Genomic DNA, 13,838 nt, shown 5'->3' with positions numbered 1-13,838 from the left:
CAAAGGTGACAATATTTGTCTACAATGATAACTAAAGACATTCATTGTGGTTACAGATGTTTTTGTATGATTCATCATTGTGTTCAGTACAGTAAGTGAAACTGGAGTAACACAAAGGTTTCTTTGTGCTCTGAAGGCCAAAAGACAACATCCTTATTGGAAAAGAAAATAAAACGTGTTATCTGGACTGCTCAAGTAGTGCTCCTCAGCTTTGTAGGGCAGGCAGCATAAATATAGAAATAATTGAGTTTCTATTAAAGGGCCTCTTAAGTCCCAGGATATTGCAGCTTCTGTGTGAAGTTAAATCAGGACATAATATGAACATTAATTACTTTGCAAGGTGTATGCCAAGCTGTTGAAATAATATGCCATCAAAACTTATTATTCTTTTTTTTTTTTAATGTCATGACATTCAAAGGTTACTTGTCTGAGGAGCAGGCGGCTGCTATAAAGCAAGCTGAAACATAATCGTGCAAGATGAGACACATACTGATAGCTGTTTTATAAATAAGTCTAAATACTAAATGACAAAGACACAGACACACACTTCCTACAATTTGACTCAAATTAGATACACAAACACAATTAAAGGTGATTACATAAGTATATTCATACCCTTACCTGGGACACACCTTGATACATCTAGATGCTTGTTCAGGTGTTATTTTTCCAAGTTGCATAATAAGATAAATGGAGGTCACCTGTCTGACAAAAACTGCAACGTGAAGACGGAAGATCATTCAAACCCAAACATGAGACAAGCTTATTGAAAAGAACCAACCTAGAAGAAACAATATGCAAGAAAAGTCCGTTCAAGTCATTTGCAACTGTTGACTTTACAACTGCCTCAGAATTTAGTTTGATATAAAGGAAGCATCGTCTTTGATCTCAAATTTTGCTAATTGGTCGAATTAAACACCAACACTGGGCATGCCGGAGGTAAAGGGACAAATTAGCAAAATGGAGAGTAACAGTAACAATCTCAGGAGATAAGAGGCCACATGAAACAAGCATGTTGTAACAGGTAGACTTAAACTGATGAAATGTCTTCAGCCATATTTAGATTTAATCAGGCGTTGCAGTGCCCCCTTCATCACAAGGTTGAGCAGAGGTGTGGTCATGAATATAGCCAAGCTATAGCAGCTCTGCGAGGCTGTCATGGATGTCTTAAGAGAAGATGGATAAGGCTTGGATGTTGCTGCCAGTTTTTCCTAGTACCTACTTGTGGTATTGTAGCAAAAAAGAAAAAAGTCCCCTGCAGCCCAAAAATCATTTTCCCCATAGACTGCCATTATAACAGTGAAGTCATTAAAACTATTGACAGGACACCTCAAACTGCAAAAAAGTACATTTTCACTGTTTCTGTAATTTTTAACTATTAAGATTTTATATTTGTAAAACATTCCTAGAGCTTAGACAATTGTTGATTGATTAAAATTGTCCCAATATATGCCAAGCGGAAGCTCGGAGGCATAAGGAAGCAAATCCAGAAGCTAGAAATCTATTTGGAGCTATTTTTATTTAACTGAATAGGTGCCATCTTTGAGTCCAGTATCAATTTCCTACAATACATCCTGCAGCTAATTAGACACAGTGAGGTTTTGAGCTAAATGCTAATATCAGCATGCTAACAAGCCCACAACAAAATCAGCGTGTTTAGCAGTTAACATATATGATGTGCAACTTCTTGGTATAGCATCTTAGCATGCTAACATTTGCTAATTAACCCTAAACACAGTACAGCTGTGGCTGAAGGGCATGTCATTAGTTTTGCAGGTTTTTGATCATCGTCCAAAGTTCTGGACAAATAGACATTTTTATCTGATGCTGGTACTAGATCATAGATAAAACAGTGGATTAATAAAGTTATGAATTTATCCTAATGGCAACATATCTGAACCAAATTATGTAGAATTCCATGTTAACTTGCTAAGATTACATAACTATACTAGAGAAAAACACTGCCGTCCCTTGAGTCACATAAGGATGCTTAAACAAAGACCACAACAAATATCTGGACTGGTCAGACAACATGGGTGTCCTGTCCAAAAAGTGAGATCTAAAGTTGTTACCATATGCTGAGCAGATTTAGGTCCTTGGAAGTGCCAATGACTGTTTACTGCGGAGGTGGAGAGGTGTTGTCCTCTAGATTCCACAGAAGAGGTGTGTTAGATGAGTATTATAGCCAAGCTTTTGTCTAGCTTAGATCATACCTCTAACCCCCTGCATGAAACTGGGGAACAGGATTCCTGGGAAATCTTATCATAACCATTTCCAAATTTCCAGGGAATTTAATGACAGGAAACAGGGGGGGGACATATCATAAAAAAAATACAAAAACACAGAATATTGGTGAAATATATTCATGAGAATGTAGGCAGACAGTACTCTCATGAAACATGCAGCACGTGTGTTTGCGTGCTGTGAGCTGGTAAAACACAACACAGCCTGTCAATTAACACAAGGCACTATGTTTAACAAGCACAAGCATTTTCTTCTGTGTCTGACCTTGTGGATTGCCTATGTGGTATAATCCTGTAACACCTTTATAATAAAAAATGTTATGTTGACTTCAAGTGATCATTCATGCTTGCAGCCTTGCAAACAGAGCAGCTATATGGCTTAGAACTCGCCAAATGACTTACTTCAAAGAATTTGGTTAGACAGATTTGTAAAATGTTACTTTTATGAGGTTCACAGTTAGAAACTTTTCGTAATAGCAGTAGCAGTAGTAGCAGATGTAACGCTGAATGCAAACTGAGCTTAAGCCTATAGTCTATTCATTATAATGTTGATGGACATAAATTCTTTTTTAATAATGAGAAAAAGTAGTACACAAAAAAAGATCGGGAACCCATATATGCCTAACATATGCATAATGTCTCCTTGTTGCATTTCATGTTGCTTGAAATTACCAGGACTAACATTTATTTCCCAGGATTCCCAGGAAAATTGCCTTCTTCTCCCGGGATTTATAATGTCTTATTTTTCAGCAACCGACTGCTACACCCACAATGTAAGATGGAGCGCTTCTGCAATTCCTTCATCCCAAAAGCAATCAGACCTTTTATCAATATACTATAACACTGTTGTAGTCTCTGTTACCAGCACCCATCACAGCTACTTGGTATAATACATCTCAGGAAGTATACCTTATTTTTTCATTCATTATTTATTTATCATCATGTTTATATTATATTTCACTCTTGTGCAGTAAGACTTAATATTGTTTTCTCTTTTTGTGCAGTCATCTAGTTTCTTTTGCAGCAGCCTATTTTAATACAATGCTACACACACCATGAATGTATTACCACAGGCAGTCCCTCTTTTTCTTCTAATTTTGATCTGCTGTAATAAATATGATCTGTGGCGATGAATAAAGTTTCATCACCATCATCATCATCATTAAAACCTTCATTAAGTTTTAGAATAACTTTGTGAAGCTGTAAACCAGGGAAATGCTATCTGACTATTTGCTGCATGTTATAGACTTCCTGTTATGACCTTGCTCAAGTTGCCACAACAAAAGGAAGATATGCCATCATTAATGCTTAACAAAAGATAATTGATCAAATCAAATTAAAGTCATTTTTAAAGTATGGGGGTGCGGATGTCAGTAGGATCAAAGCAGGTACATGATGCATGAGTGGAGAGTACATGTATAGGTGTTGGAAGGTGCCTAGGTAACAGAAGCAGAGAGCAGCAACCAGCAGCAGCCATAACCAATCATAGGACAGTGAGAGACACTGATGCAGCTGCAGCCTGGACTTTAACAACCTGGCAACCTTGTGGACCCTCGGGCGTTGCCACCATGAGCACCTGCAAAAACAGAGCAAACAGGTAAATCACAAGGGTCAAACAAAAGCTGACACCAGATTGTCGTCACACTGCCCAAACCGTAATCCTAAATAAATCTCTCATTCCAAGATTTTCTGCAATTGCTGTACTTATTTTTATATATCCATCATCTCCTGGATGCCCCATTGCTCTTTGCTCCGCGGCTGTATGAAAAGGCCGCAACTGTTTTATGAGTGGCATCTTCTAATAGCCGATTGTTTTCACAGACTCCTCGTGACAGCAGTTCAAATGTCTAAAACAGCCTGTCACTGTCACATATACTGTAGTGCATTAGTGGCGTTAGATGATGAGGTGGGGAAAGAGGGGACAAGTTTCCAAAGAAGAATCATTTTTCCTTTTGCCCTACATTAGAATCCTATCACAACTGTTTTGTCAATCATTATTTTCTGCCTCTCGAGAGACTTTACAGCTTTAACAGATTCCTCAGTCTGAGGTCACGGCTTTCTTAATGGGATATTGTTCTCGGAGGGAGGTTTTGCTGCTCTCGGAAGGCTTTGGACACCGGCCACTTTGGACCTGGAAATCTTCAAGGGTGAAGAAACCATCTGTCTCCAGTAGAGAGGTGCCATGCCATCTGAACTGGCTATTGGTAAGACATGTGTTTTAACCATCAGGACTATGGAGAATAAAAGGATAAAAGCTGACCAAGGGCCTATTTTCTCAGTAGATAAATGGCACTGGCAGTGACATGCTGGCGAAAGAAAATGTTATTGTATAAAGTTGATTTGAAAACAGGCTTGAATTTCAGTATGGATCTGTTTGCGCAATCACAAGATCTACATCTGTTTTTACATAGCAATAAATTACACTCTTACCAATTAATGTTTCTGTGAGTGGCTTTGCACTAATTCTACCCACGTCACTATCCTTCAGGTTTAGTTGTTTTCCTTGATAAAGATTCAACTTCCTTCTATTAACCTCAAGTGATTTAAATCTATTTAATTTTTCCATCATCAAGTTGTTCAACTCTAGCAATAATATTACACACAGACACACACACACATAGCAAACACTCAGTGAGACGGCTGCATTCGGGTTAAATAGATTTTGATGAACGTTAGTGTGTAATTTCGAGTGATACACAGATTATTTTCTCGATTAATTGCCTGTAAAATGTCAGAATTGAATGTAATGTGCGTCACATGTCCTGAAGCTTGAGGTGACGTCTTCAAATTACGTTTGTTTAAACTTAATGCTACAAATTGGAGTATCTGCCCATCCCAGAGGTATAGTGTCTGGCATACGTCAAAGGTGCTTTATTCTATCAGTCTAAGTTTTCAGTTTGTTCCTAACGTCACTGTTTCTGTTTTAATTAGTGCTTTTTAAATGGGGGGGGGGGGGGGGCTGATTCCTGTTTATGCAGTTTTAATAGATGGAAGAGATGAAGTTCATGTTTGTTGTGGGTCCTAATTTAAAGTGTTACATGCTATCAGGGTGGTCTGTTAGTCATTTTGAAGGATTCATGGAAAGATTGTACTTGGTATAAAAGCTGAAATTTGTATTACAGAAAATAACATATTTTAATAATCTATAATCATACTCATAATTGTTCTTTTATTTTATCTTCAGCTTGTACAGCACTTTGGTCAACTGAGGTTGTTTTAAATGTGCTATACTTGACTTATTTGAGACAATATGCTAACTGTACATTTGCTAAAATAATAAAAACATTTTACATGATGACATTAGTTTCATAAATAATTATGTTATAAAAGAAATAAGTTAACATTTGGCTATGATGATTATTTCTTACAGTTGTTTATTCAGTCGGCAGTCCTTACATGTTAAGTATGTTGGTTGGATGAGGGTTAAACCACAATCCCCAAATATTATCAGTAATATAGCTGAATACCAGTAAATGTTATTTTTGTTTTAAACATTATGAAACAATAAGTAGCTGCAGATTAAGTTTGTCGTCCGATTAATCAACTCATCATTTCAGCTCCCTTGTATTTTCTCTTTCTTTACAGCACAGTCTATACTTTACCATTTATTTGCCATGCATGTAAACTAAATATCACATCACATGTAAATATTACATACATTATTTGTTTAGAGGGAGGGCTGTGAGTCAGTATGAACAGGAAGAATGATAAGAGCAAGAAAGCCTGTTTCAATGTACATCTTAGCACCTGAAGACAGACATGAAATACTGTGAACCCGTCCTTTAATCTGTATACAATGCAGACGCACTAGAGTTACTTCACTGTAATATTAAACCTGGAAATTAACCCTTTCAAGTTTACAAAAAAAAAAGACAAACTGTTAATTTATGTGAATATTTTCCAACTTTTATTTTCAGTTTTTTCATGAGCTTGGTACAACATGTAGTTCACTAGAGAGTAAACCGTGTTGTGTTAAATGTGTCTGGCTGTTGCAACAACAACAAAAAAATAACTTTCATATGAACACGTTTTGATATTTAGATGCATCTTTACAGCATGAATAACATGAATGCCGTGTTAAATCATTTCAGGAATAGACAAATCCCCTAAACTCAACGATGTCTTCTATTTGTATTCTCCTATAAAAATCTGACTACACAAGAGGCACGTGAAGGTAAAACCAGATGATGTTGAATTAATCCTTACAAGGTAGTGGAGAGTGTATATTAAGGCATTACTTTAGAAGAAGGCCTCCTAACATCTTCCAGGACTTGTACTGTAGAAAAAGGAAAAAAGCCACAACATAGCTGCCTTGTGTTACGAAATGCAGGGGATGGTATGACTCTAGCTTTGATGTTAGAGCTTGTTCTGTCAACCAGTATGACCAAATTACTTGCAAATGTTGCTATGTACCAAAAAAAAAAAAAAATTAAAAAAAGGAAAAGAAAAGAAAAAAAATCATCTTGTACCGATTTAAAATGGCTCCACACTATCTAGTTCCTTCTCACAGAGAAGACAATAACGTACATTTTCATACTTAAAATAAATTAACATCATGGAACACTGTTCACATTTTTTTTTCATTAATTCTTTACTATCATTGTGCAGGTTTTCTCTACGCTACTAAACAAACATTAGCCTCTCAGTGGTTTAAGAAATTTGAAAAGTGCAACAAAAGGAGCTCCTCTATAATGTCATATTGTTCTTTACAGTTTTGTGGATATAACAGTTGTGACTGTACTGAAGTGAATTTAATGATATGGTGTTTGTGGTCAGCTACAATTGAGGAGTAATACATTAATAATGGATATTTGGTTCAGTAATATCTGTCTGCTATGTCACATAGATATCTACAGATTGATGGATGATTATTTCAGTCTTCAGACGTTTTTCTATTGTCATCACGTCTTTGCAGTGCAGTCGTTAGTTCCTATCTTCTGTCTCGTGACAGTCCCATTACAGTGGTGGATGTTTTTTTCAGAAGTTATATGCATTTCTCCTGCATGTTGGCAGTCTCATCTGTGAAAGTTACATGTAGTGCCGGGTTGGAGCATACTGGAAGTTCTTTTAGTGGCCGGCCTGGCGTTGTGTCCTCTAAATCAGTCTGTGAAAGTCCCCTCTGAGGCCTCTCCACCTCCTGGGAGCCCTGTAACGTGTATGCTTTTGGACTGGAGCTGGCTTGTGCCCCTGATTGAAACGAGCCGAGCCTCCCGCTGTGTCCTTCTGACGGATACAGAAAGACCTGCGAAGAGCTCACCATCTCCCGCAGCTCACGTGACACCAGTGATGGGGAATCCCGAGACACAAAGGAGGAGGAGAGGTGGCCGTCGGTACAGTGGAACTGCCCCCCTCTCCTCCCTCCCCGCCCTCCCATTTTGCAGAACAGAAACTTGATTTTTTCCATCAGCTTGAGGACCACTGTCTTTCTGAGCAGGATGTAGATCCAAGGGTCTAAGATGGGGTTGACAGAAGCCATACGGATGGCAAGGAGGTCTTTATTCAACCCTAAAGGCTCTTCTTTCTGGTTTCTGAAGAGCTGGTTCACAAAGATCCTCAACTGACAGCATAGGAGAGAAAACAGACAGGGTTTTATTATTAATCACAGATGCATTAAGACATGCAATAAACATTCATAATTGATTGTTTATGAAATAAAAAGAACAACTTTTCAAATGCAAACCCAACTTGAAGGAGTGTTTTACAAGTAAAATAACTGTTTATTTGACATAGTCATACACGGTTGGCATGTAATGGTCAAGTCTAAATAGACATTTAGCTGAATTAGTGTGTGCAACCACAGCAGTGCAGAGATGGCAAGAGGCCAGTAAAAGCAGAGTTACACTGCTCAACATCATTCATCACAAATGAGCCTTTGGCTTTTGTGCTCCCCCAGAGTATAATGACCAGTGATCATTTCACTTTGCCAGAATCACAGGCTTGACGCCTGTTGATATTTCAACGAATAATAAGGGGGTCATCAATTCAGTCATTAACTTTGGCACTACAGATGTACGAATCTGTGCTTGTCGTGCTGCAGTGGATGAGCAAGAACATTGGAGCAAACTGTTTGGACTTTTTGCAAATAACATGACAGTTGACACCCCTGTAAACCACAGATGTTCCAACATGTGCCCAGCATCACTTGTAGTTAAATGTGATGCGTCATAATGACCACAAACAAGCACTGGAACACAAAGTTCAGATTCAAAAGAACTTCAAAGAGACGCTGAACATGCAGTGTGTACTCAAGAGCACGTGAAATAGGCTATTGATAAAGTCTTTAGGTAAACCTTTTTTCTTTTTAAATAATTTTGCATTTACACAGGTGCACAATCGTTTTAGTTTACTTTTATTTTTTTTGCTTTTAATGATTGATTCAATACATTTACTCGTATTGTGCAAATCTCCACTTTTTCCCACTTATTCATTTATCCGTCATTCCTATGCGTAAACAACCTATTGCGAACGTACAGCACACTGACGTATTTTCCCCAAAACTCACCACTAAAGGTATGGAGCAGATGAGAACCACAGCGGAGGTGGCTATAAGCAGGATGACCATCTGGATCTCTGCTCCGGCCAAACGTCCAAAACTCCGTCTGCGCCTGAGCTCCGCGATGCGCCGCTGGTCTGTGCCCAGAGACGTGCGTCGGAGGTAGCGCTTGTGCATCAGGATCAGAGCACCGCACACCATCACGTTGCATATGACAGTGGCCAGCACGATCACTGAATTCACACCTGCGTACATCAAGTTGAAAGTGGCGACAGTTGTGTCATTGTTTTGCCAGTCGATGAAACACCATGTTCCCGGTTGCTGTTGTTTCACTTGGCCGAGTCCCATGTTAGGCAGCGCGCAAAACACGATGTTGGTGATGTAAATGACCAAAAGAGCCAATGCAGCAAGTTTTTGGTTGATGTACTCGTTGTAGAAATAAGCATGGTTTATTGCCAAGTATCTCTCCACTGACATGGCAAACACAATGCTGAGCTGGACCAAGAAGAAAAAGAGCAGGATGAACCCGGAGTACTGGCACAGTGGGTATCCTCCCGGCCAGGAGCCCTTCATGTAGGTGGCGATAGTGACGGGGCTTGCCAGGAGGGTGCCTAGGAGGTCTGTCACTGCCAGGCCGCACACGAGTGTATAAAAAGTCGTCTCTTTTTGTTCCTTTCGTGATATCCGCAGAACCACTATGGCGATGACATTCCCCACCACCCCAAAAATGAACATAATCACCGGGATGGTGGGCGGCTGAAAACTCCCCTTTACTACTGTGCTGTTCATACCTGCAGGGGGTTCTCTCACTGCTCCACACTAAGCAAAGGCTTTCCTCTCACTTCCGAAGTAATGACACTTTCCATTAAATCGCACTCTCCAGCCTCTCCAACATTATCCATCATCTCCATAAACGTCTCTTTTACGCACAGAATTCATACTCCATATTCCGGCAAGTTTCTGATGAAAACATGAGGAATCCAAATAAAAAAAGGTTTAGTTTTAGTGGCTTTGGTTGGCAAACGATGCTCTCCGGGACAGCGAGCTGCGCTCCACGTTGTTACCTCACTCACAACTGACAGGGAAGTTTCTTCTTGGGCCACTGAAGACAGCTCCTCCTCTGCCGTTCATTTAACCAGTGAGCTGTTTGAGACAGAAGCGCATTGTGTGTAGTCAGGTAACCCGTCACGTATCTGCAGGTTTCAGTTCTTTATATAGGTGATGCATTTCAACGCTTCCTCGTCACTGTGTCAGGAAAGTAAAGACGTCTGCATGTGTAAACAAGGCTGTCAAATGAAACACTGTTTGATTTACAAAAGAAAAGGGGAAAAACACAACTGAGATACAGAAACACAGAAACACAGACACTACAGTTTGCACAGAACCGGTTTAATATAATGCGATTCTCACTTGAATCATGACCTCTTTGAAAACGTGTCCACTCAGCAGCAAAAGTAAGATGATAGTCATTCACTGCAGATCGTCCAGAGATTCTTCTGCTATGACTAAAACTTAAAATTAAAAAACAAATCCAGATTATTAATACATTAGAAAGATCTTTCACGAGATCATTAAGTAGATTTTGATTTTTTTATAGATGATGCATTTAGCACAATTGAATTTATCCACAAACTTTGTTGATGCAGAGAACATTTACTCCAGTACACTAACACTGCATTTTGAAATACTAATATTTTCATTGAATTCTACTCAAAGGTAAATAGTACTCCACTAAATTCATTTGACAGCTTTACTTGCACTGTGCAGCAGTGGTGTGCAGTATTCACATCCTTTACCTTTAGCAAAGTTTGCAATACCACAGTGTAGCCTACAAATACTCCACTGCAAGTAGAAATCCTGCAAGTTCTACTTATAAACACAAGTTTTATCAGAGCAATGTGCTTAAAATATACAAAGTCAAGTAATATTTAGCCAGAACAGCCCATTTCAGAGTGTTGCATACATATTATTGGAGTATTATTAACAGTCAGTAATTTAATGATGCTTAGGTTGAGATGGAGCACATGTCACCTGCATTACACTGTGTACTGCTGGGTATTTAATGGGTAGTTTAATCTGTAACAATGCATAGTATTATAGATTTTTTAATGTAAGCCATTGACATGCAAAGTTATTTTAAATAAATATAATGGAGTTCAATATTTCCCTCTGAAATGAAATGGAGTAGCAGTAAATATATTTAAAAAATGGCACTCATTTAAAGTACATCAGAACTGCACTTCACTGTACTGGAGCAAGTGTGCTTAGTTTCATTCTACCAGCTATGATCAAATTAAACAACAATACGAGTCGTTAGAGACGAATTTCCTGTCAGTATGTAAATTAGCCTGGTTAGAATAAGATGCTGCTTACATGTTACTGCACCAGCACTGAATAAATGGTCTAAAAGAAATTATGCATGAAAACATTTAATTGTTATAACTATGTGCCTTTAGTGAAGTAATATTTGAAATGCAGCAGGTTGACATGTAATGGAGCATTTTTACAGTCCTACTTTACGTTGTGTAAAAAAAAAGGAGCACTTGTTTTTTCATTGCACTTTATTCAACAAAATAGACTTCATCTGCATTACATGGCTAATTCGCTGAGTCATGCTGTCAGATGTTGTGGTCCCTAACAAAAGATAGTGACGACAATGTAAATACCTCAACAAAAAAAAAAGCAACCTGTTTACACTATTAATAAGTTTTGTTTTTGATACTCTCTTTGTTGTTTTAAGCATATGAACACCCAACTGCGTCATACACATTTTACTTGTAGTGTGTGGTGACACCGCATTGACCACTGTTGTCTTATAAACATTCCACTGACTCACTTCAAGAGTCTGTAAAATTTCAAAATTAAAAGTCCGTGATTTCTAGATAAAATGAATAAAAAACTAATAATTCTTAAAAAAACAATTAAAGAAATAGTTTTGAAATTCAGATAATAGGAAATAGTTTTTAAAAAATTAACTGTTGTGAAAATGCGATTTGAATCATTGTCAATGTGTGTCTGACAAGTTTTAAAGTGTCAGCAGTCTGTTTTACTTGGAGGCAATAGGACAGTGTTCACCAAAAGCAGCTGCAACTGACAAATATATAAATGTTTGTTAAGACACTAATCAGGAAGTCCACTGAATCAAACAGTGACTAACAAATCAATTCTGTTATTTATGGTCTGTAAACAAATTGTTTGAGAGCAGGATGTTTGTGTTGGTACACTTTTAAAACGTGCTGTAGTGCTGTGTGATCTGTTATGCATGCTGAAAATGTGTCATGTACTCCACCAAACACTGACGAAACCTACAGATACCACTTCCTCTGACCTCGAGGTGAAGTTTCTTTCTCTCACAAAGAGGAAAAGAACACTTGCGATACAAGTTGAATAGTATTTATTAGAAAAAATAATAAGGCAGCCATCCTGTAGTTTGAAAAAAAAAAACAATGGTTATCTCACTCATTGTCTCTTCTGCTACAAACAACACAAAGAACTTGTCATGATTCCATTGAAATTAAGCTAATAGAAAACACATGACCACAATATATCACGTATAGTGAATATTAATATGAATCCTGTAAAAGTATTAAATTGGGCAGGTTGCTTTAATTGCAGCACAAGAAAAGAAGACAGAGAAAAGAAGGAAAGGCTTTACTGATACATGCTTTTATGTGCAGAGTTTCCAGTCCATACTAAAATGTTTTAAACTTAAATACATAATCTAAATATGTACAAAAATGCTATTAAAAGTGACAAACACTGGATTTGAACCTGCTAGTCTCAAACTGATTAAATGGCCTTAACACAGGATGAACATTCTAAATAATGAATCAGTTGAAGTTATATTCTTTTTTATATGATTTTTCTGTTACTGTCGAAGGTTTATTTGCATATACTTTGCATATTTAAGGGCCAGTGTGTAGGATTTAGTGGTATCTTGCAGTGAGGTTACAGATTACAACTGATTACCTCCCAAACTCCCCGCAGCCACATCTAACCTGTATGTGACCCTATGGTGGTATTATACTTATGGATATTATATGCCATTTCTATCAAGCCTGTTCTTATTTAAACTGATCATAGTCATTGCATGAGAAACACTGTGCATTACAAGTGTAAGAAAGCAGCTGGACCAAATCAAATATGTAAAAGCAAGAAAAAAGTCTGCACAGTGCTGCTCCCAATGCAGGTTGATTTAATATGATACCACAAGTGATGTTTGAAGCTCAATGCTCTTCTTCAGACAGTCTGAACAATACTATATAATATCCATAACAGATTTGACGTCAATCTTTCTAGTGTAAACTCTCTCGAATGACTCTTTGAAATGGTTAGTAGCCACAAACTCAGTCTGTCTGACATCCTCAGTGACATGAGCACATGGCGATAACAGACCTGCAGCTGAGTCATTCCACTTCTGAAGCTGAAAGAAATGCTGCTTTAGCAGGCTCACTATTATAATGTTAGCAAGCTACGCACATTACATATGAAACCGTTCTGACACATTGCAAGCAAGTTGTGTTCTCGAGATAGCTGCACTTTCACTTTCTCGCTCCTCACTGTCTTTTAGTTCAGTACATCAGTTTGACAGCCTCATTTCTCCCTTTTTTAATGAAATGATTGCTTTAAAGTTCACGTGAAGTCTTAAGTCCTAACTGTGTAACTGTGGGTAGAAACACACTGACACAAAATGCAAACTCTACACAGAAAGTAGCCCACTGACAAAATACTTAGTTTGTCTGTACACCTATCAGCAGTAACTGGTAGGACGACATCATCTGTGTGTATATTTTATCATGTGACAACGGTCAGGCTAAGGTCTGGTTAGGTTTAGGCAAAAAACTACTCTTTAAGGTTTTAGGGAAACATCATGGTTTGGGTTGAAGTTGTTACTTCCTTAAGGCTTTGCTGTCATGGTTACAGTAATAACCATGTGATTCAGGTTAGGGGATGACCCTAGAAATAGTTTAAAAGAAGAAGTAAGGCCTCGCTGTCCATCCAACCACCCCAACCTTCTCATTACTTCACCCTTATTCGGCCAACAGTAACAGTAAACTTATGATGATAATAATGCATGTTAATCAAACCACAAATAGGAAGGG

At 38.1% G+C, this 13,838-nt stretch overlaps 1 protein-coding gene across 1 annotated transcript; it reads right to left on the bottom strand.

Moving 5' to 3' along the window:
- Positions 1-6,137: 6,137 nt before the first annotated feature.
- On the bottom strand, positions 6,138-9,792 carry LOC128380045 (prostaglandin E2 receptor EP4 subtype-like). Its single transcript, XM_053339719.1, has 2 exons — positions 8,746-9,792; positions 6,138-7,800 (listed from the first exon to the last, which is right to left on the bottom strand). Exons 1-2 carry the CDS (start codon positions 9,523-9,525, stop codon positions 7,228-7,230), a joined length of 1,353 nt encoding a protein of 450 aa, XP_053195694.1. The 5' UTR covers positions 9,526-9,792; the 3' UTR covers positions 6,138-7,227.
- Between the last annotated feature and the right edge of the window lie 4,046 nt (positions 9,793-13,838).

This window comes from Scomber japonicus, chromosome 19, assembly GCF_027409825.1.
Source record: "Scomber japonicus isolate fScoJap1 chromosome 19, fScoJap1.pri, whole genome shotgun sequence".
NCBI classification, from domain to species: domain Eukaryota; kingdom Metazoa; phylum Chordata; class Actinopteri; order Scombriformes; family Scombridae; genus Scomber; species Scomber japonicus.
Note: the sequence above shows the minus strand (reverse complement) of the source record. Positions and strands in the feature narration are given on the sequence as shown.